The following is a 25,342-nucleotide window of genomic DNA, read 5'->3' as shown; positions in this document are numbered from 1 at the left end:
GGTGGGGAGGGCTGCTACTGGCATCACCTGGGTAGAAGTCAAGGATGCTGTTAAAAACCCACAGGATAGCCCCCAACAACAAAGAATCACTTGGCCCAAAATGTCAGTAACACTGAGCCTGAGACACCCTGCTCTAAACAGCTGATAAAAACAGGGCAGACATTTCAAGTATTAAAAGTCTTATTATGCAAATCTTAAACATCTTCCATATCCTTTTTATCCCAATTACTATTATGATTATTTAAGACAGTCTTCATTACATACTGTAAATTTTAAAAACTACAAAATTCATGCTAGGAATTTAGAAATGATCTAGCTCAGTAGTTTTACTATTTTTTTAAAAAAACCCACAAGACCTTATTTCCCCCATATGAAATCTTAATAAGAACCCCAATATATAAGACATAAAAAACATGCAGCTGCTCTAGTTGAAGCAGAAATAGAAAACCCAGAATTATAACCTACCCAAACAACGCTTGCTCCCATGACTCCATCTGAGGTATCTCCTCAATTGAAAATAACCAATCTAAGCCACCTTTCACATTTTTGAGCAAGGAGACTGAGGCCCAGAGATGTAAATAATCTGGCCACAGCTTCAGGTCAAGATTAGTACCTACAATTACTGACTTTCTAATGTATTTTTCTTTCCACTGAAAAACCTGAAGCCAATACAATATTATTTGGAGGCCAGGCTTAACTTTTTTCCCTCCATTTCTCCCATTCTTTCCACTCTACTCCCATTCTTTCCCTCCATTTCTCCCATTCTCTCCACTCCAGAGACCGTTACCTTCCTCCTAGAGATAATTCAATAAAATTAAATTTTATGATTTTAAAAATGATATATTAGACACTTTTGTAATTGCCAATAAATTCTCTATTACTGTTCTAAAAAACAAAGCTTCTCAGACATGTTAAGTTACAAACTACTAGAGCAACAATGAAACATAACAAAAGCATACCTGAACAACCCAAGGACTGTTAGCAAAAGCCATGATGTCCCTTTCTTCCCAGAAAAAAGCAGAATCGGATCTCTTAATCATTTCAAATTTGCTGAGAAGCTTCATAGCATATACCTTCCTGGTGGATTTATGCCTTACCTTTAAAATTGAAAATGGAAAATAATGAACATTTCATTAACATTTAAAGATCAGTGTTTCCCAGAACAATTTATTAAATAATTTAACATTATTGGTCTTGCTATTTTAACTTCTTCTCTTCTGAATTATCCCAATTAGATAATGTCAAGGCTTTAACTACCAGATGTAAGTAATGTTAGGAAAAAACCTTTATTCCCTATATTATGGCACACTTCCCCCTCCTCCACCCAGCTAGTTATGCTACTTCCTGTTTATAAAACTTACTATTGCACAGCATTTTAGATAGTGTAATATTAGGAGTAAAGATTTCTCTTTTGATGCTTGAAAACTCTTCTCTACCCATGAATTCTTGGGGAAAATATTTCACACTACTGCTGAATTAGACTCTAGGCTTTCATATCCTTAGGCAAGAATGTCTAGAGCAATTTAAAGCAAGAATTTTATAAAAACAATACTTTCCCAAACAACATATGTTAAACACACAAGTGGATTTTTTAATTTTAAAAAGATTGTTTTTTTAATCTCATTAAAATAACCTACCAATTGAACTTCTCCAAATGCACCTCTACCAATCACCTTCACTACTTCATAATCTTCAGCTTTCATTCGTAAATCTCTAATTTTATTTATTGTGTCTTTATCTGTATGAAAAGAAAAGTTTATACTTTTAAATCACTGAAGCATTATAACTAAAACTGCTTATTTTACATTCAAGTTCTTGAGAAACAATAAAAAACAAAGGGGTTCATTAAAAATTATTTAATATAAGTAAAATATGAAGCTGTAAAACAGAGAAATGTTCAATGTGCTAAGAATTGTTTTTAATAAATTCTGGAATGACTTCACTCTGTTAAAATATTTTTCTTAAAATCCGACTTACTAGAATGTTTTAAAAAAAAAACATATACCACACGTACACTGAGAATAATTAGTTAATTAGTTCCTGGTATTTTAAGTATATATCAAATTTGAATCAAGGGGCCACAGGTAGGTATTTTAGATTAATGAAACAAGTTTTCTTTTTATCAAGTCAGTTTTGATGATCCTTTTAAAAAGATATAAGTAATTTAAGATATCAAAGGTAAACATGCTAAAGAATCACGTACTTATTATATTTCTCTATTTGAATGCAGATTTTAACTTAAAACACACAGTGGGAATCGCTACAATTATTTATATAAACCTGTCACACTACAAACTACAATAACTTAAAATCCCCACTGGATAGATATTCTAATTCCTAATTTGGTCATAGATTAAAATAGGGCTATTTTAATCCACATGGGTCAACACTGGCATGAGATTACATGCAAAAGCTTCACAGCAGAGTTATACAAAATACAGGGCAGCTATTAAATTTAAGTTCTAGTTCCTGATAAAAGCTACATATAGTATCTTGTCTTTCTTTTGAAATGCACATTTAAACTCGTTTGTATACATTATGACCCATAAACACATGCAACAGAGAACAAACTTTCACAAAGGGATAACATAAGTACATTTAATTTTAGATCACATATCTATTGCAAATGTAACAGCAAGATATAAACAATAATCAATTTACTGCAGAAACATCTATGTTAACTATAGAGGCTCTACAGTAATCACTGTAGATACATAAACATAACTTTAAAACACAGTGTCTGCTCTTACTGATTTCAAATGAAACTGAAACAAACAAAAAATAATACCAAAAAATGCAAAAAGGGAAATAAGCACAAGCACAGAGTTTGTGGAATATAAAGGATGACACCTAACCCAAGGCTGCCTAGGAGGGAGGTGGCTAGAAAAGGCTTTCTGGAGGTGAAGAAACCTGAAACAAGTCTAAAAAGAAAGCAGTTAGCTAGCTGGGAAGAAGAAAAGAGAGAATATAACAGGCAGATGGGCAAATATAAGCAAAGGCACAGCAGAACTGTTCTGTGTTGCTGGAATATCAAGTCTGTGGGAAGGATGTGAAGGAGAGGCTGGAGAGCCCCAAACTAGTTAAGGAGCTTGAACTTTACCTGTAGGCCAGTAGTTGTAAAATTATTATTTAATCAACAAAAATATTTTTCACATTAAAGTTTAAAAGCAGTACAATATGAAAATAGATAAAAGTGCTCTGCTTCAAGAGGGTAGTGGTGGTGGGTGTCGTCAGAGAGGGGCTGGAGCCTCGTCTACTTCGTACACCTCCATAATGCAGCCCGGTAGAGTCCTGTTGGGAACTGAGATAAAGATCTGTCGGGAACTGAGAACAACCACCTGAAAACCACTGCTACATGTTGGAAGCCATGACAAGAAATAAGGCATATAAACAACACAGTCAAATTTACATTTCAGCTGCACTACTCCAGGGAATATGTAAATGATAAATTCAATAAGGGCAAGACTGGAGCAGGGGTAGAACTTTAAGAGTACTGTAATACTCCAGACACGAAATAAGAAAGTTCTGAACCAGGATAATGTGTTATATAATAGCCTATGGGGTTGAGAAAGGATCCCTGGCTCTGGTTATACCAGATTTAGAGCCATAAATAGGCTATAAAAGTCTGTAGTTTTGGGCTGAGAAAATATATCTGCTGCAAATGTGTGTGGAAATGGAGACCTGGCTTCTTATTTTAATTTCTGACAGCACAGGAAGTTACAAAGCAGCTCGACGTTACTTGTGATTCGAACATTAGTTGTCAAAATGACTTTATTACATTTAAGTTTTGCATTAAAAGTGCTGTTTTGCCTTGTAATTTTAGGTTAAATCAAAAACTAATTTCCAAAGTCAGTGTTCAATGATAATTCAATGATAGTTGAGAGTGGTTCTTCTCATTAAGAAAAACCTTCATCATGGTCCTTGTCTTAATGAGCTCATCCTGCCATGCAAAATAACATAGGCTGGGTGGCTTAAACAGACATTCATTTTCTCATGGTTCTAGAGGCTCAAAGTCTACGACTGGGGCCAGCGTGTTGTGCTTCTGGTGAGGTCTCTCTTCCTGGCTAGCTGGCAGCCAGCATCTCTCTGTGTACTCACAGGACCTCTTATGTGTTGCACAGGTAAGGACACTAATCCCATCACTAATCCCATTTTATCACAGTCCCACCTTTATGACCTCATTTAACCTTAACTGCCTCTTGCTTGGCCCTATCTCCAAATACAGTTATACTGGGGGATTAAGGATTCAACAGATGGATTTGGGGTTGGGGGACACAATATAGTCCACAAAAAAAAATCACAAATGTCACCACTGCTAAGCCATTGACTTGCTATATGCAAAGATAAACTGGGATATTCAGCTTCAATTTCTGTCAAAAATGTACAGAATTGATAACGGTTAGTTAAGTCCACGAGAGTGAATGATGTTTACCACTGATCCTGTGGTTCAGTAACGTGATAGATTCAAATATTTTCCACAAAGTACTTGCTGATGTATAATACAATGAATAACTACAGGCTTTAAACACCTTGTATTGTCATGAACTTTGTTATTTTGTTCAACTAACATTTTCTGCACCATACATAATTTTAACTACCATCACTTGTAACACATCTTAGCAGACTCCACTGCAAGTTGTACTTAGTGTTTCCTCAACTTTTAAAAAAATATTCTTGCCTGTACTTGTTCCATGCAGACTATACATAGAAGCTAATTCTTCACTCACTTCAAACTCAGCATTGATTCCTCAAACAAGAGTCAAGGAAAATCACTCAAAACTGTCTTATTTTTTAATTGACTATTGCTGTTGCTCCCAAGAGTCTCAATTCTTTGAGCAACTACTGTTCATGCCAAAAAGCTAATCGTTTTTTTTAATTTAATTTTATTTATTTTTTATACAGCAGGTTCTTATTAGTTATCTATTAGTGTATATATGTCAATCCCAATCCCCCAATTCATCCCCCCACACCCCCCCCCCCGCCACTTTCCCCCCTTGGTGTCCATGTTTGTTCTCTACATCTGTGTCTCTATTTCTGCCTTGCAAACCAGTTCATCTGTATCATATTTCTAGATTCCACATATATGCATTAATATACGATATTTTTCTCTTTCTGACTTACTTCACTCTGTATGACAGTCTCTAGATCCATCCATGTCTCTACAAATGACCCAATTTCGTTCCTTTTTATGGCTGGGTAATATTCCATTGTATATATGTACCACATCTTCCTTAACCATTTGGCTGTCAATGGGCATTTAGGTTGCTTCCATGACCTGGCTATTGTAAATAGTACTGCAATGAACATTGGGGTGCATGTGTCTTTTTGAATTATGGTTTTCTCTGGGTATATGCCCAGTAGTGGGATTGCTGGGTCGTATGGTAATTCTATTTTTAGTTTTTTAAGGAACCTCCATACTGTTCTCCATAGTGGCTGTATCAATTTACATTCCCACCAACAGTGCAGGAGGGTTCCCTTTTCTCCACACCCTCTCCAGCATTTATTGTCTGTAGATATTCTGATGATGCCCATTCTAACTGGTGTGAGGTGACACCTCATTATAGCTTTGATTTGCATTTCTCTAATAATTAGTGATCTTGGGCGGCTTTTCATGTGCTTCTTGGCCATCTGTGTCTTTGGAGAAATGTCTATTTAGGTCTTCTGCCCATTTTTGGATTGGGTTGTTTGTTTTTTTGATATTGAGTTGCATGAGCTGCTTGTATATTTTGAAGGTTAATCCTCTGTCCGTTGATTCATTTGCAAATATTTTCTCCCATTCTGAGGGTTGTCTTTTCGTCTTGTTTGTAGTTTCTTCTGCTGTGCAAAAGCCCAAAAAGCTAATAGTCTTAAGGAAGTTTTTCTCTCTGTACACATTTGCTTTGTTGCTGCAAACACCATCAGTGAATAGCTTTCCCTGCTTGACTAACAAATAAACCACTTCTAAACTTATGTAAGGTCATAACCTCATTTGCTTTTTTCATCTTTGTAAAGAAAATTCTGCTGTGGTGAGATATTCTATTTTAAATTTTCTGGGGTTTTCTAACTGTTGCTTTCCTGTGAGTTGGGAATGTTATGGCAAGTGCTTATTCTGGTAATGTCAATGCACATTGTACTCTTTCAGCACAGCTACAGTGTAACTGCATAATAACACAACGCCCTGCCCTCTAACTTGATGAAATAATCCACACTTTACTGTGCCTCAAAATAACAACATTCAGTTTCACTTTTCTTTTCCTTTTTTGTTCTGACATAATGGGCATGCACTGGCAATGGAAAAATAATAATAAAATTCTGTGGTATGGTGATACACATGGAATGCTATTGTGTTGTAACTGTGTCACTGTGATTTCTAGTGTGCTGAGCAGCAGTGTGAAGCAATAACAATGCCATGTATGATTTTTGTCACAGGTACTCAACTCTTCAACTTGTGTTGTAGCATAAAAGTGGTCACAGACAATGAGCATAGCTATGTCCCAATAAAACTTTACTTATGGACACTGAAATCTGAACTTCATATAATTTTCACATGTCATGAAATATTATTCTTCTTTTGACTTTCTATAAATTATTTAAAAATATAAAAACCATTCATAGCTCATAAGCCATCCAAAAACAAATGGTAGGCCAGATCTGGCCTATGGGCTGTAGATCTGGCCTGTGGGCTATAGTTTACCAACCCCTACTCCAATGGAAATCCAGCGTCCCTGAGGACACTGCTTCCCCTGCAGTTCTACAGTGGTGCCCTTTACCCTCCACATGTTTATACCAATGGCCCTGAAAGTGGGACAGGGGAACTCCACTGCCATCTCTACACTCCCACCCTCTATCTGCCAGCTTGCTTTTCATGTGTATTAGGTTCTATCTCCCACTACCTCTCATTGTCACTGTAATGTACTGACCCTCAGGTCATCACATCTCACTGCTAGACAATTTTAGTTCCTGGGTTACCAACCTTCTTTCCAATATTTTCCTATTTTAATTCTTAAGGACTTTAATATACCCACAGATGATACTTCTAATAAGCTGGCCTCTCAATACCTTTAACTTCTCTCTTTCAATGATCTTGTCCTCTACCTTATCTCAGCCACTCATTTCCATGGCCACATACTAGATCTTGTCATTATCAGTAATCATAGTCCTCCCTTAATTTCAATTTCAAATCCTTTATTCTCTAAGCACTCCCTCAGCTTTCCTGCTCACTCCCTCCAAAAACCACACCCCAACAATCCCCAGACCCACCAAGGCCTCCAATCCACTGATCCTATCCATTTTTACTGTACCTCATTGTACTGATAGGTTCTCTTTCTTACCTACTGAGCTTAAATTACATGGTCAATTATTATAATCACTCGCTTGCATAACCTTTAATGCCTTGGATCTTTTCTGCTTCATTATACTTAGTTTGGCAAAACCATAATTCTAGTTAAATCTACCTCTACAACTAACTCTATGTCAGCACCCATGTAGTTGAATATGTCTGGATAAATACATAAAATCATACTGTCTGATCCCACTTTAAATCCATAATTGCGAACATAAAGCTTGCCCTTAATTCTGCTTGGCAATCATATATTTCTTTAGTATATTCACTCTCCCACTTTACTAGAGACCGTATTTCACATTTTCTTTTCTCTTCTCAAACCTCTCACTGATCCTCGTTCATAGCTAATGACCTTGTTGGTTACTACCCTGAAACAATCGGAAGAAAACTGCCATAGACTTACCGCTAAATAGACATATTTATAATTATATTTATGTATTCATTTTCAACTACCAGCACATACCTTCATATATTTGGTCTCTTAACTTTTTACTATAGGAGAATACTGCCATCTCACACCAATCCCTCCAATGGTGATGTCATCCTTTTTCACGAGCTCGAGGACATTGCTCCAGCAATTCCCCCCCTCTTTCTCCTGTATCATTAAGCTTTCCCCCTCCTAACTGGATTGTATCATGCCATTTTCATTCCCATCTTGATGCCATTTCTCTCACTAGCTGCTGCCCCATTACTCAACCCCACTACAGCAAAATTCCTCAAAAGCTGTCTGAACTCTATTTCGAAATCTTTGTTCATACCTGCTCTTAAATCCATTTTGGGTGAGCTTTGGCCATTACCTTTTTATCAAAACTGCTTGTCAGGGAGTTCCCTGGTGGTCTAGTGGCTAGGATTCAGTGCTTACACTGCCGTGGCCCAGGTTCAACCCCTGGTCAGGGAACTGAGATACCACAAGACGTGCGGTGTGGTCAAAATTTAAAAAAAAACAAAACAAGAAACAACAAAAACGAAAGTGCTTGTCAAAATCACAGGTGACCACCATGTTGCTAAATTTAACAATGAATTCCCAATCTTCACCTTGATACATCAGTAGCTTTTGACAGTTTGATCACTCCTGCTATACTTTTTTTACTTGACTTCCAGGATACTACATTCCTACAACAATACTAAGGGTATTTTTTCATTTTCTTTTCTTTTCTTTCTTCCTTTTTTTTTTTTTGGCTGCACTGTGTGGCATGTGGGATCTTAGTTCCCTGACCAGGGATCAAACCCACGCCCCCTGCATTGGAAGTGTAGCCTTAACCACTGGACCACCAGGGAAGTTCCAAGGGTATTTTTTTCTACATCAATGATTACTTCTCAGTTGCCTTTGCTGGTTCCCTCTCTTCTCTCAGATTTCTTAACACTGACGCATCTCAAGGCTCAGTCTTTCATGGTGTTTTCTTCTCTATATACACTCATTTACTGGTGGGCTTTAAAAAGCACTGACATGTCAACAACTTGCAAATTTTTATCTCTGGTTCAGACCTCTCTCTTAAACTTCAGATTTATATATTTAATTGCTTACATAATATATCTACTTCGTTAACATACATCTCAAATTTAATGTGTATAGGGGCTTCCCTGGTGGTGCAGTGGTTAAGAATCCGCCTGCCAATGCAGGGGACACAGGTTTGAGCCCTGGTCCGGGAAGATCCCACATGCCGCAGAGCAACTAAGCCCGTGTGCCACAACTACTGAGCCTGTGCTCTAGAGCCCACGAGCCACAACTACTGAGCCCATATGCCACAACTACTGAAGCCCACGTGCCTAGAGCCCGTGCTCCACAACAAAAGAAGCCACCACAATGAGAAGCCCGTGCACCACAACAAAGAGTAGCACTGCTCGCCGCAACTACCAAAAGCCCTTGTACAGCAACAAAGACCCAATGCAGCCAAAAATAAAAAATAAATAAAAATTAAAAATTTAATGTGTCTGAAACTGAAGAGGTGTTCTCACCCCAAACCTCTACCTATGATTTCAACACTTCAGCTGATGGGTCAATTTTGCTTGGGGCAAAAACCCAGGGGCATAAACCCAGGGGCATTCTTGACTCCTATTTTTTTTCTTACACTCCTCATCCTATCTGGCTGGCTCTACCTCTGAAATATATCTGGACCTGATAACTTCTCACCTTCTACACTGCTACCATGCTGGACCAAGCCACCATCATCTCTTCTTTGGATTACGGCAATTGCTTCTTAACTGATTTCCTGGTGTCTATCCCTGCCTCTCAGTAGTCTATTCTTAACATGGGGCGGTATTCTTAAAACACAATTCAGATCATGTCACTCCTCAAAACTTTGACTTGCTATCTTACCCAGAGCAAAAGTCAAAGATCTTACAATGGCCTACAAGATTCTACATGACCTACCCTCTCTATTTCCTTCCTTCTCTGATGTCATCCTACTATTCTCTCCCCTGTTTAATCCTCCCCACCAGCTGCAGTGGCTTCCTTACTGCTGTTCAAATATCCTCTCTTATGGCCCTTGCACTGGCTGTTCCTCTGCATGCCATTTTCTTTCCTTAAACATCTGCATGGCTAACCCTCTCAATTACTTCAACTCTTTTCTCCAATGTCACCTTTTAGTGAGCCCTCTCCCAGTCATCGTACCTAAAACTGCAAAATTCTCCGAATTTCCAATCCTTCTTACAGTGTTCCACTTTTTCCCATAATAAAAATTAACCTGTTACTTACAGAATTTAATACTTGCAAAATTATAAATTTGGTAAGCTCTTATTACTTCTAAGACCAATAAGCAGGACTGTGTGACCATCAGATCCTTTAAACAATTTCTGATTGTCAACTGTGTTGAACCAGGTGATGGTGGCAGAAAACTAAAATTCAGAGAAGTGAGATATTACTATACAGAACAGTTAGCAAGGAATGAAATGGGCAAAGTGAGTCACAAATAAACACCATAAGTCTCGACAGGCCACAAACTAGCTAATCATCTCTAAATAATCACAAGTTAGCAAAAGAGGCAGTGCAGAAAGGTTTCAGGGTTACAAAAAATTAAAAAATATTTCAATCACATACAGACTCTTTAACTTTCTAGAAAGCAAATGGATGATTTTTCTTAAGGATCTTTTTTTTTAATCACACTTTATACCCAATAAATTTTACTTCTAGGAATACATATACATACAATGACGTATGAGAAAACATTTAAATTGTGTTGTTTAATAATAATTACATAGAATCATGTTCAACATATGATGTTGAGCGTAGAAACAGATTAAACTCCATGTGGTATATGAACTTAATTTTCTAAAAACACAAATATATATTGGTACATATAGACAGAAAAAAGCCAGAAAGAAATATACCAAAATAGTAACTGCAGTCATCTCTAAGTATGGTGGGATTACAGATTATTTTATTCCTCACATTTTCCATTTACTTCAAGTTTTCTATAATGACTCTGTTTCTTTCTAATGCAAAAAAGATATATATTTTGCCTAGTTTAAGATCCTAGATTATAAAATGCACCATCATTTTACGTACCACTACAGATTGTAAGACAACCCAATTATTTAAAACATGTTTTTAAAAAGTCAGAATAAAGTATAGCAATAAAAGCTATGAACAATGCAATATTTGTCCAATATACTGCTACTCTTTGCCTAAAGAAATCCAATACACCTTGCAAATTTTCAGAGTAGTCAAAGCAGCCCTAATAAGCTCTAAAATTATCTAAAACTTACCTAGAACATTTATAATCTGGGATTCAATTCCATATAACTGATTTTGTTTCAATGCAACAGTTAATAATAAAAATAAAAATGTTATTCTATGTCCATATGTTCAAACAGAATTCAAGCTCCAGGAAGATGTGCTATGTTTTGCCAGGGCGCACACACGTGTAAACACACATACAGAGTAATCCAGTGTGAGAAACAGATTGGCAAAAAACAAAACCAAACCCAAACTCCTCAACACCTCATAAAATGGCTTTTAGATCTTGTTACTCTCTGATTCTGCAATCTTTTATTTCTAGATACTCTCCCCAACAATGCTCTGGCAATGCCTAGTTACTTGCAATTTCCCACACAGCCATACTGCTTTACATCTCCATTCTTTTGCAGATGTTGATCACCAACCTAAAATGACTAGCCCCACTTTATTTGAGCAGGTTACTACCAAACAAGATCTAATCCTTTATCCATCTCCTCCTGATCCCCTCAGTCTGATAAGCTGCCTTTCTCCTCTGGGAAACCACTATTTCTCTATTATTTCATCTGTCAACATGGGCTGGAATTGTTTGTATTTCTTCTGTTAGATTGTATGTTCCCATTTCCTTAAGGGTAGAGACCATACTTCATTCATGGATATGTCTTTGATGTACGTATGTGCTCAATAATACTTACTGAAACATTAAAAATATTGACATTTAACGATATTATTTACAAATGGCTGCAATCACTTGCTGCTCTTATCTGTTCAGGGACAACAGAAAAGCCACATATATATTTACTCCAAAATAATAAAAGTATATACTTAAAAATCAATCTTGCGTTTCTCAAAATGTTATACAGATATTATATGACATGAAAATTCCACTTTCAGGTATCTACCCAAGAGAAATGAAAACATATGTCCACACAAGAACCTGTGCACTAATGTTCATAGTAGTATTATTCATAATAGTGAAAAAGTAGAAACAATCCAAATGTTCATCAACTGATGGATGGATAAACAAAATGTGGCATTATCTATACAATGGAATATTATTTATTTGGCAATTTAAAAGAATGAAATGCATGCTACAACACAGATGAACCCCGAAGAGAGCATGCTAAGTCTAAAAAGCCAGTCATAAAGGATCACATATTGTATGATTCCATCTATAGAAAACGTCCATATTGGCAAATCTATACAGACATAAAATAGATTAGTCATTGTCTAGGGCTGGAGAGCTTGGGGAGGATTGCGGAGTGACTGCTAATGGGTACAGAGTTTCTTTACAAGATGATGAAATGTTCAAAAAGTCACTGAGGTAATGACTGCACAACTCTATAAGTACAGACAAAAAACAATGAACTGTACACTTTAAATGGGTGACTCTTCAGTACGTAAATTATATCTCCATAAAGCAGTTTTAAAAAATCAATATTGGGTTTGGCAATGATTTTTACACGCAACACCAAAAGCACAATCCATATGAGAAATAAATGATAAATTAGACCTTATCAAAATCAAAAACACTTGCTCTGTAAGATAATATGTAGCCTTCTGAGACCGGAGATGGAGCTTATTGATGCCCCTCCCCTTGAGTGTGGACTGGAATAATGACCAGATTCCAAAGAATCAGGTATGGAAAGGAAAAATAGTAACTTTTCAGGAGAGAAGCCTGGCAGACACTATCTTAAAACAAGTGATAAACATTAATATTATCACTGATAAATCATTATGGTATCACATATCCCAGATAAAATGTGATGAGAAGCACATGTCATCTCTGTGGTACTCATCCCCAAAACCCATAACCCCAGGGTAATTATGAGAAAACATTAGACAAAAACAAACTGAGAAAAGTTCTACAAAATACCTTATCAATAATCTTCAAAACTGTCAAGGTCATAAAAAAACAAGGAAAGCCTGAGAACTCTCACAGATTGAAGACGACTAAGGAGAAATGGCAACTAAATACAATGTGATATTCTAGATTGGATTATGGAACCAAAAAAAGGAGATTAGTGGAAAAACTGATATCTAAGTAAAGTATATAGTTAACAGTAATATACCAACTTTAATTTCTTAGTTTTGTCAATGTACCATGGTTATATAAGATGTTAACATTAGGGAATGCTGAGTGAAGGGCATATAGGAATCTCTGTACTATTTTTGTTGTTGTTGTTGTTTGTTTTTTGTTTTTTTGCGGTATGCGGGCCTCTCACTGTTGTGGCCTCTCCCGTTGTGGAGCACAGGCTCCGGACGCACAGGCTCAGTGGCCATGGCTCACGGGCCCAGCCGCTCCGCGGCATGTGGGATCTACCCAGACCGGGGCACAAACCCGTGTCCCCTGCATCGGCAGGCGGACTCTCAACCACTGCACCAACAGGGAAGCTCTCTCTGTACTATTTTTGCAGCTTTTCCATGAGTTTATTCCAAGATAAATAATTTAAAAAGTAAATAAAGAGAATATTTAACATTTCTTTTTGAAAATCTATCTGATTTAGTAATATTTTACTTGTAATAACTTCAAACAAGATCGTGTAATACCCTAGGTTATCCTGCATAATATATTCAATTTTATGGCTCCATTAAAAATTTTTGACTTTTATTCCACCTTCTGGTGTAAAACTGCATTTTGGCAATACATATCAAAATGCAAATTGGATGCAACTTTTGACTCAGCAATTCCTGGAATTCACTTCAAAGAAAGGAAAACCAAGTATACCAAGCTGTATGTACAAAAAACATTAATATAACATTTTCACTTATAACAGCGAAAAACTGGGAGGAACCTGAGAACCACTATTACAGAAAGTTTTTTAAATTGTGGTACGTTCATTCAACGGAATATATGTATTCATTTTAAAAAATGTGTTATCCATACTTATTGACATAAAAAGGTATTTTGCAACTTGCTTTTTCACTGAACACACTGTGGATAGCTGATAGAAATGTCTTATTGATTTTTATGTGGGTTGTTCTAACTTTTTGCCCCAACATCAATATATTTTTGCAATGATGAACATTCCCATGTATTTTCAGTGCTATTTTTGCAAGACACATTTCTTTAAGTAAAAGTATTGCTATACTCATGAACATTATTGGTTTTAAAATACGCTAACTGCCCTCCAGTCCCTCACCAATCTTGGATATTATTACTTTTTACATTTCTCCTTCAGGTTGTCGGGGGGCAGGGAGGGTTGGTTCTTTTTTTAACCCATATTTCTTTTTTTTTTTAACCCATATTTCTTTTTTTTTAAACCCATATTTTTTTTAACCCATATTTCTTGAAATATTAATGCTTTTGTTCAACTGTTAACTGCTCATTGGTAATTTTTATTTTTTCGCCATTACACTACATATTCAGTTACTTTGTCCTTTTTTTTATTGTTTGTGTTTTTCTTGTTGACTGGAAGGATCTCTTCATACATTAGGAATATAATTCTATTATATTGTTGTAATTTTTTCCCGTTTGTCAGTCATCTTTATATCTATTTTTCCTTATAAAGTTTTGATAAAGCAAAATCTGTCAATGTTTCCTTTACAGTTTCTACCCCTGGTATCTTGCTTCAAAAAAAAATGAAAAAAAGCCACTCCCTACTTAAAGACTATAAACATAATACCTATAATTTCATCTAGTATTTTTTGTCTTTACATTGGTACATGTTGTTAAGTAGAGACAATTTCATTTTCTCCTCATATATGAATATCTGTCTCAAAACAAATTACTGAAAAATCTTACCTTTTTTCCAATGACCTAACTGCCATAATAAGCTTACATCAAATTTTCATATAATAAAAAAAGTATGCTTCTAGACTCTCTATGATGATCTGTTGGTCCTATGTCCTTCAACAAAGTACTATTTTTCTTATACTTCAGTATCCAGTTTGAAAAAAATAATCCCAAGATACGATGACTACAATCCTGTCCCATTCTCCAGAAATGGAGATACATCCACCACTCAAGTGGTAGAGTTACCCAACTACACAAGCCTTTCATAGATTTCATAAGCAAACAAACACGTCAAAACGCTACTACATTTCAGTACTTCCTGGCTTCATAAAGGCAGACTCTTATATGTACCTTAATACTTATTTGTGGAGAAGGAAGCTTTTAATGCCACTAACCAAATAATAGTTTTGCATTTTTGTCATCACTTGAAGAACTTGAAAATGAAATTGTATACTAATCACAATATATGATCATTATAATCCATTTATATTCTACTCCTCTCAAGAAACTTATCTGCTTTAAATGCAGAAGTAAATTATATATAAAATTTCCAGTTTCACAATTTTTGTTCCTTAGAATTCCCCCAGAAATGTCGATCTCTAACTACATCTAACTTTATATTCAAAGCACATGAAAACCACCTTTAATTTTACTAAAGATAACGTAGTACTCACTTTCAATATCGCAGTACATGATTTTATAAGTGTAACGAAACACTCTTAGGAGAAACTAGTCACAAACATTAAAATGAGGGCTCTTCTACAAGTCATTAAAACTTTCGATGTTTTGTTTTAATTACTATTATACCTTAATTTAAAATAAGAAAAAAGTTTACTTTTTCTATTGAGTAGTATGTACCTTTTGTGTAATTCTACAAGGAACTAAGGCAAACATAGTCAAGTTGTTTTTACTTCCTTGGATGAACAACAGATTCATTGATTGATATCATTCAGAATATGCTGAACTGAAAACTATTTTATTTTTTTTAAATAAAAGATCATTGTGTGTTGATTTTAATCACCAACCAATGAATAGCTAATTTAATAACAATAACATTCAACTATCAAAATAATCATTTAATAAGTAGAAAGATATCATGATTTTAACAAGTTTAAAAAGTAAGGAAGAATTTTACATTTTGAAGCATGCCTGAATAATGACATATTAAGACTTCAAGATGGGGAAAAAGAGGAAAAAACTTTCTAATGATCATCACTGCCAGTTTACATATAAATAAATATCTAACTAATTAAATGTGTACAATCCATGAAATATTATTTTTGGAAGGAATTTAAGTAACCACTAGAGAAAAGGTTAAGCTCCATTAAAATACTGTACAGTAGGTTACTAAATATAATTACTTGGAAAAATAAAAAGTTTAGGTACAATCTTTTTACAATGATGCATGTAATTTACCTTTTAATGCAGTGATTTAATACAGTGATAACATAGAACCTTTTGAAAGAACTTTATTTTCTACATCTCAACTGAAATTGTTTTGTTCTTATTGTGTGTGTGGCTTGTCAGTTGTACCTATCATCACAATTAAACTAATAGATACTAGTTTGCCTATCTGCTTCTGGTCTTTTGTTCAAAATAAAATGTTAAATTACTGCCTAAGCCTTAAGCCTCATGTTTTCCTCTTCCAAAGGTAACTACCTGCCTAGAATTGATATATTTAGTCACTGTTTTTTAAACTTCCTCAGAACAGTGACTTCTAAAAAAGTGGCCACCCATACAAAAATCATCAAATCAAAAACAGAAATACAAGAAATTCAAAATTCTAGGGTTATAATCTGCGTAGATCTGGCGGTATAAACTAATTTAAAGTGCTCAACTTTTTTCTCTTTCCTTGAACTTCAATTCCTTTATCTAAGTTTTTAAAAATCATGAGAACAATGAAGACAAAAAATAAGACACTAAGTAATTCTTTTTTATCCAATCCATTAACCCAACAGCCCCAACATGCCATTTCAGTCTCTTCTGCCACGTGTCCTCCTTACTCCTTCCTGCTCATCATAAACCAAGTTCAATTTATACCAAATTCTTGGTTCCTCAAAGGTATCATAACTTTTGGATGGCTTAACAAACGCTGTTTCTTCTCTGCCTGAATTGTTCTTCCTCAACTGAGAAATCTAGCCCATCCTTTAAGACTCAATTCAAATACTACTTTCTTTCTGGAGCCTTTCTTTACTCCAACATCTGTGTTATCATTACTTTCTCTACAAGCTTCCACCATTATAAAGGTATGTATAAGTTACTACTTGCTTCTGTATTTCTCCCCACAAGATGGTAAAATCTACAGTTTTTAAGAAAAAAAGAGCGTATTATTTTTCATGTTTCTAGTGACTGGGCATTCAAAATATATTTCAAGAATAAATGGTCTCATGCAGTGAGTTTATCATTTTCTCATACATATTGTCCCCATAACTCTAAATGGGGAAAGGTTAGAGGGAAGAAGTTACTTTTGCTGTCTCAAGAACTTTTCACAAGTTTTGGCTCATCACAGGCTTTTGGCCTAACACAATTTTTACAGATTTGTACTACCCTTTTGCATTTATCCCTGGATATGTACTCACACTTGACAGAGTCATTCATATCCTTTCCAATCTGAGCTGAGAACTGCCTGTGCAATAACCTTGGTTTCTGTGGTTGCAGCCTTCTTATATTTAGCCCTTTTTGAAATTTCATCCTTCACTTGGAATCACTATTAATAGGATTTATCTTTTCAATAAATTTGATTAAATTTCCTAAGCTTGGAGCACACGCCTAACTGTGCCCAGAATTTCTTTCCCTCATTAATAGAAAGTCTTAGGCAGTGGTTCTCAACTGAGGGCAATTTAGACCCCCAGGGGACATTTGGCAAAGTCTTGAGACATTTTTGGTTGTCATAACTGGGGGAGGGGGCAGAGCTGGCATCTAGAATGCAGAGGCCAGGGATGCTGCTAAACATCCTACAACACAAAGGACAGCCCCCCACATCAAAGAGTTATCTGACTCAAAAATGCCAACAGTGCTACTGCTGAGAAACCTTGATCTAAAGTGAAATGAATGCTTTGTCTCAAGGTCTCTGTCACATCCTAAATGCTAATCAATTTAGCATTTCTGGTCACAAACTGAGAACAGCAATTATTACTCTCATTACTTCCTCAATAATAAATCATTGGCAAAGCAAATTAAAATTTTATCAACAGTTCTCTATGCTTCTATATAAACGGAGAGCTGATACATTAGCAATAGCTATTATGCTACTAATTTTGTAATTTGCATTAGGAAAGCTATAGTATGCTACCAAGAAATACCGTTTTTTTTAAAATTTTTTAACCACTTTTTAAAATCGGAATATAGTTAGTTTACAATGTGTTAGTTTCAGATGTACAGCAAAGTGGTTTAGTTATACATATATATATTCTTTTTCAGGTTCTTTTCCATTATACTTTATTAGAAGATATTGAACATAGCTCCCTGTTATACAGTAGATCCTTGTTGTTTATCCATTTTATATACAGTAGTATGTATATGTTAATCCCAAACTCCTAATCTATCTCTCCCCACCCCACCTCCACTATCCACTTTGGTAATCATAAGTTTGTTTTCTATGTCTGTGAGTCTATTTCTGTTTTGTAAATAAGTTCATTTGTATCTTTTTAGATTCCACATGTAAGTGATATCATATGAAATTTGTCCTCTGATTTACTTCATTTAATATGATAATCTCTAGGTCCATCCATGTTGCTGCAAAAGGCATTATTTCATTCTTTTTTATGGCTGAGTAATATTCCATTGTATGTATATACCACATCTTTATCCATTTATCTGTCGATGGACATTTAGGTTGCTTCCATGTCTTGGCTATTGTATGTAAATAGTGCTGCTATGTACACTGGGGTGCATGTATCTTTTTCTAATTACAGTCTTCTCTGGATATATGCCCAGGAGTAGGACTGCAGGATCATATGGTAACTCTATTTTTAGTGTTTTAAGGAACCTCCATACTGTTCTTCATAGTGGTTGCACCAACTTATATTCCCACCAACAGTGTACACCCTCTTCAGCATGTATTGTTTGTAGACTTTTTGATGATAGACATCATAGATAGACCAGTGTGAGGGGATACCTCTTTGTAGTTTTGATTTTCATTCCTCTAATAATTAGCAATATTGAGTATCTTTTCATGTGCTCTTTGGCTCTCTGTATGTCTTCTTTGGAGAAGTATCTATTTAGATCTTCTGCCCATTTATTGATTGGGTTGTTTGTTTTTTGATATTAAGTTGTATGAGCTGTTTGTATATTTTGGAAGTTAATCCCTTGTCAGTAGCATCGTTTGCAAATATTTTCTCTCAGTTCGTAGGTTTTTTTGCATTTTGTTTATGGTTTCCTTTGCTGTGCAAACGCTTTTAAGTTTAATTAGGTCCCATTTGTTCATTTTTGTTTTTATTTCCATTGATCTAGGAGGAGAAAAATAAAAAAAATAGGGCTGCGATTTACGTCAAAGAATGTTCTGCCTATGTTTTCCTCTTAGAGTTTTATAGTATCTGGTCTTACATTCAGGTATTTAATCCATTTTGAGTTTATTTCTGTATACAGTGTTAGAGAATGTTCTGCTGTCCAGTTTTCCCAGCACCGCTTATTGCAGAGACTGTCTTTTCTCCATTGTATATTCTTGCCTCCTCTGTTGCAGACTAACTGACCATAAGTGTGTGGGTTTATTTCTGGGCTTTCTATACTGTTCCATTGATCTATGTCTGTTTTTGTGCCGGTACCATACTATTTTGATTAGTATAGCTTTGTAGTAGAGTCTGAAGTCAGAGAGCCTGATTCCTCCAGCTCCGTTCTTCTTTGTTTTGGCTATTCAGGTCTTTTGTGTTTCCATACAAGTTTAAATATTTTTTGTTCCAGTTCTGTGAAAAATGCCATTGGTAATTCGATAGGGATTGTACTAAATCTATAGACTGCCTTGGGTAGTACACTCATTTTAACAATATTGATTTCTTCCAATCCAAGAACATGGTATATTTTTCCATCTGTTTGTGTGCTCTTCAATTTCTTTCATCAGTGTCTTATAGTTTTCAGAGTACAGGTCCTTTGCCTCCTTAGGTAGGCTTATTCATAATTATTTTATTCTTTTTCCTGCAATGGTAAATGGGAGTGTTTCCTTAATTTCTCTTTCTGATATTTCACTAATGTTAGTGAATAGAAATACAACAGATTTCTGTATATTAATTTTGTATCCAGCAACTTTAGTGAATTCATTGATGAACTCTAGTAGTTTTCTAATAGCGCCTTTAGGAGTTTATATGCACAGCAACATGTCATTTACAAACAGTGACAGTTTTACTTCGTTTTTCCAATTTGGATTCCTTTTATCTCTTTTTCTTCTCTGAATGCTGTTGCTAGGACTTCCAAAACTATGTTGGACAGAAATGAAGAGAGTGGGCATCCTTGTCTTGCTCCTGGTCTTAGAAGAAATGCTTTCAGCTTTTCACCATTGAGTACAATGTTAGCCGTGGATCTATCACATATGGCCTTTATCATGTTGAGGTACGTTCCTTCTATGCCCTCTTTCGAAGAGTTTTTATTATAAGTAGATGTTGAATTTTACCAAAAGCTTTTTCTGCATTTGTTGAGATGAACACCTGGTTTTTATCCTTCAATTTGTTAATGTGGTGAATTACACTGATTTGCAGATATCGAAAAATCCTTGCATCCCTAGCATAAATCCCACTTGATCACAGTATATGATCCTTTTACTGTATTATTGGAGTCGGTTTGCTAGTACTTTGTTGAGCATTTTTACGTCTATGTTCATCAGTGATATTGGTCTGTAATTTTCGTTTCTGTGGTATCTTTCTCTGGTTTTGGTTTCAGGCTGATGGTAGCCTCATAGAATGAGTTCAGAAGTGTTTCTTCCTCTGCAATTTTCTGGAATAGTTTCCGAAGGACAGGTGTTAACTCTTTTCTAAATGTTTGGTAAAATTTACCTGTGAAGCCATCTGGTTATGGACTTTTGTTTGTTGGGAGTTGTTAAATTACTGATTAAATTTCAGTACTGCTAAGTGGTCTGCTCATATTTTCTATTTCTTCCTGGTTCAGTCTTGGGAGATTGTACCTTTCTAAGAATTTGTCCATTTCTTCTAGGTTGTCCATTTTGTTGGTGTATAGTTGCCCATAGTAGTCTCTTATGAGTCTTTGTACTTCTGTGGTATCGGTTGTAACTTCTTTTTCATTTCTGATTTTATTGATTTGGGCCCTCTCCCTTTTTTTCTTAATGAGTCTGGCTAAAGGTTTATCAACTTTGTTTATATTTTCAAAGAACCAGCTTTTAGTTTCACTGACCTTTTCTACTGCTTTTGTCTCTATTTCATTTATTTTTGCTCTGACCTTTATGTTTTTCATTCTACTAACTTTGAGTTTTGTTTATTCTTCTTTCTCTAGTTGCTTTAGGCATAAGGTTAGGTTGTTTATTTGAGATATTTCTTGTTTCCTGAGATAAGCCTGTATAGCTATAAACTTCCCTTGCTGGGTTTATTTTTTGAATCCAAACAAATGCTCTCTACCACATTTTTCCTTTCAGGTTCATGGATTTTTTTCATACATACAATGATCTCCATTACCTTCTTTTAGACTGGTAGTATCTGTTTAATAAGTATGCTTTCGTATTAACGTTAATTATGAATCTTGTACCCCCAAATCGCAGTGAAATTCACAATATACAGTCAAAAATCACCATTTCCACATCCCCCTCCTCCTCCTTCCAGTGTGTACCTGCCCCACAACATGTTTCTTCCCACCAAGACAGTTTGATTTTATCTGGATACCTTTCTAACCCTTACTTTAAAAGTTCACCTTAAAATCTTTATCAGTTCTGTGAGGCTGATAAACATTTTCTTTGTAGTCCTTACTATTTAGGTATCATAGACCAGAGTGCAGAAAAGCAAATCTTTGTATTTAACTAGTTATTCACTCAAAGAGTCACAGATTCTCTTCTCCCTTTCAGTGTCCATACATGCTTCAACACAAAAAGATGAAAATACAGCTTGTAATATAATTAGGCCTGAAGTTTAAAATATTTCAGGTTGCTATACCTTAAAGCTGGTATACTTTAGTGAGACTTGAGCTGAATTACTAAAGAAAAAGATTTTATTCCATGTTCCAGGTGTTATTCTTAGATCACTACATCTGATACCTGTCAGCAAAAAGCAATGCAAAGCAACATTTACCTTCAGAAAAATAATTTTGATGTCCCCACTAATGAAAGCTATAAAAATCCATATAAATGAATTTCAGCAACATGCAGAATACTATCCTATGAAAATCTATTATTCTGTGTGAAATATTACATAAATACAACTTTAGGAGTTGAAGGAGAATGTTATAATGTCATGTAAGTGGGAACCATACAGTATGTACCCTTTTGTGCTGGGCCTTTTTTTTGGCGGGGGGGTGGGGGCGGTGCCTGGGTTTTTTCACTTACCACAGTGCTTTTGAGATTTATCAATGTTGTTGCACCTATCAGTAATTTACTCCTTTTTACTGTTGAGTATTCCATTATGTGGTGTACCACAATTTATTTACCCATTTATCAGCTGATGTGCATCTGGGTTGCTTCCAGTTTACAGCAATTGTAAATACAGGCTCCTTAAACATTCTCACATAGGTCTCACGTAGATATATACTTTCATTTATCTTACATAAATACCCAGGAGTGGGATCCTTAGGTCACGTGATAAATGCATGTATAACTTTATAAGAAAAATGCCAAACTGTTTTCCAAAGCAGCTCACCGTTTTACAAACCAACCAGCAATGTGTCAGAGTTCAGCTGTCCCACATTTTCACATATACTTGATATTGTCAGTTTTTAAAATTTTAGTTATTCTAATAAATGTGTACTGATTCATTGTGGCCATAATTTGTAACTTCCTGATGACTAACCATGTTGAACAGCTTTTCATGTGTGTCTTTTTTTGAGAAATGTCTATTCAGATCCTTTGCCTATTTTTAAATTGGATTGTCTTTTTATTATTGAGTTGTAAGACTTTAGATATCAATCATTTATCAAGTACAGTAAGTCCCCTACATATGAACGAGTTCCATTCCGAGAGTGCGTTCGTAAATCCAATTTGTTCGTAAGTCCAGCAAAGTTAGCCTAGGTACCTAACTAACACAACAGGCTATATAGTACTGTACTGTAATAGGTTTTTAATACTTTTCACATAAATAATACATAAAAAACAAATAAACACAGAAAATAAAGAAAACATTTTTAATCTTACAGTACAGTACCTTGAAAAGTACACAGTACCAGCTACATCACCACTGCTTCTACGTTTGCTTCTGGACATCCTGGGTTTGAAATAAAGATACTGTACTACTGTACTCTATACAGTACTGTAAAGTACACAAAGCACAACCATTTGTAGAGGATGCACGCAAGTGACAATGTACACCAGACCTCTGAACTAACTTACGTGATTGGACATGTGAACACATGTCACACGTTTCAAAGTTTGCAACTTGAAGGTTCATATGTAAGGGACTTATTGTATAAGATTTGTTAATATTTTCTTCCGTTCTGTGAGTCACCTTTTCACTGTCTTTTTTAAAAAATATTTATTTTTGGCTGCATTGGTTGTTCGCTGCTGCACGCGGGCTTCCTCTAGTTGCAGCGAGCAGGGGCTACTCTTCGTTGCGGTACACAGGTTTCTCATTGCAGTGGCTTCTCTTATTACGGAGCACAGGCTTCAGTAGTTGTGGCACACGGGCTTCAGTAGTTGTGGCTCACAGGCTCTACAGCGCAGGCTCAATAGTTGTGGCGCACAGGCTTAGGTGCTCTGAGGCATGTGGGATCTTCCCAGACCAGGGTGCGAACCCATGTCCCCCACACTGGCAGGCAGATTCTTAACCACTGCGCCACCAGGGAAGTCCCTCTTTCAACTGTCTTGATAGTGTCTTTTGAAGCACAAAAGTTTTTAATTTTGATGATGCCCAACTTATTTATTTTTCTTTTCCTTCTTACACTTTAGGTTTATACCTAAGAAACACTTGTCTAATCCACGGTCATGAAGATTTACGCCTATGTTTTTTTTCTAAGAGTTTTACAATTTTATATTCTGAATTAATTTTGTATGTGGTGTGAAACAGAAGTCCAACTTCATTCTTTTGCATATGGCTATCCAGTTGTCTGAGCAATGTTCGTTGAAAAGATTATTTTTTCCCCTTTCACTTGTTTTGCAACCATATTCTCCCAGTCAGTGGTTTACCTGTTCATTTTCTTAGCAGTATCACCTGAAGAGAAAAAGTTTTGAATTTTGATAAAATCTAATCTATCTTAAAAAAAAAAAAACGGTTTGTGCCATTTGCGTCTCATCTAAGAAATTCTTGCCTAACCAAAATCACAAATATTTTCTATGTCTTATTCTAGAACTATTACTAGTTTTAGCTCTCACATTTAGGTCTATGATCCATTTTAAGTTGATTTTTGTATATACTGCAAAGTAAGGCTTGGGTACTGAATTACCTTGTCAACTTTGTTGAAAATCTACTGACTGCATATATAAGGATCTATTTCTGTTCCATTTATCTCTATGTTTATTCTTTCATTTCATTATACTGCCTTGATCTTAAAATCCAATAGTGTTAGTCCTCCAACTTGGTTCTTACTTTCCAAGATTGTTTTGGCTATTCCAGACCCTTCACATTGCCTTATGAATTTTAGAATTAATGGTTACTTTATACAAAAAAGACTGCTTAGGTTCTGAGAAGACATGGACTCCATAGATAAATTAATTTGGGGATTCCTGACATTTTAATACTGAATTATCTAATCCATCAACATTGAATATCTGTCTTTTTTTAAAGGTCTTCTTTCATTTCTCTCAGTATATTAAATCGTTTTCAGTATACAGGCTTACACACATTTTGTCAAATCTATCCCTAAATTTTTCATGCTTTTGCTTCTACTGTAAGTGGTGCTATATTTGCTATAATGTCAATTTAAAATTGCTTACTGCTAAACTGTTTTTTGTATGTTAATCTTCTAGCTTGCGACCTCACTGATAAGTTCTTGACACTTTTTCTGTAGAATTTTGAAGATTTTCTATACAGAAAAATACAGTGTCTGAATAATTTTAAATTGTTCCTTTTTAATCTGTATGATTTTTCTTTATTTTGCACCTTACTGCACTGTCTAAAACTTCCAGGACAACACTGAATGAAGTAGTGGGAGAAGACATAGTTGCCTTCTCCCAATCTTAGGGGAAAAGCATTTAGTCATACACAGTTAAATACAATCTGAACTATAGGTTTTTTGTGGATTCTCTTTATCAGGGTATGAAAGTTTCCTCCAGTTCCTAGTTTGCTGAGAGATATCTGTAAACCAAGAATGGATACTGGTTTTTTTTCAAATGCTTTTTCTGCATCTACTAAGATGATATTATGGATTTTCTTTTTTAATATGTTAATATGATAGATTACACTAATTGATTTTTGAACCTTAAACTAACTTTGCAATCCTGGTATAAACCCTACTTGGTCAAATTTTTACCTAATGCTAGATATGATTTGCTAAAACTTTTAGTATTATTCTCTGTACTTTTCTTCAATCTGAAAAC

General features: G+C 35.4%; 1 protein-coding gene across 1 annotated transcript in view; it reads right to left on the bottom strand.

Annotated features, from left to right (window-relative positions):
* Positions 1-25,342, bottom strand: part of ROCK1 (Rho associated coiled-coil containing protein kinase 1) — a 148,178-nt gene that overhangs the window by 86,469 nt on the left and 36,367 nt on the right. The window contains exons 3-4 of the mRNA XM_024757892.1: positions 1,638-1,738; positions 960-1,097 (exon numbers count right to left, since the gene is read on the bottom strand). Of these exons, the coding sequence (XP_024613660.1) occupies positions 960-1,097; positions 1,638-1,738 (239 nt within the window). The remainder of the gene's footprint in view (positions 1-959; positions 1,098-1,637; positions 1,739-25,342) is intronic.

This window comes from Neophocaena asiaeorientalis, unplaced genomic scaffold, assembly GCF_003031525.2.
Source record: "Neophocaena asiaeorientalis asiaeorientalis breed wild unplaced genomic scaffold, Neophocaena_asiaeorientalis_V1.1 scaffold142, whole genome shotgun sequence".
NCBI classification, from domain to species: Eukaryota; Metazoa; Chordata; class Mammalia; order Artiodactyla; family Phocoenidae; genus Neophocaena; species Neophocaena asiaeorientalis.
The sequence above is the reverse complement of the archived record's forward strand: the minus strand, read 5'-3'. Positions and strand labels throughout refer to the sequence as shown.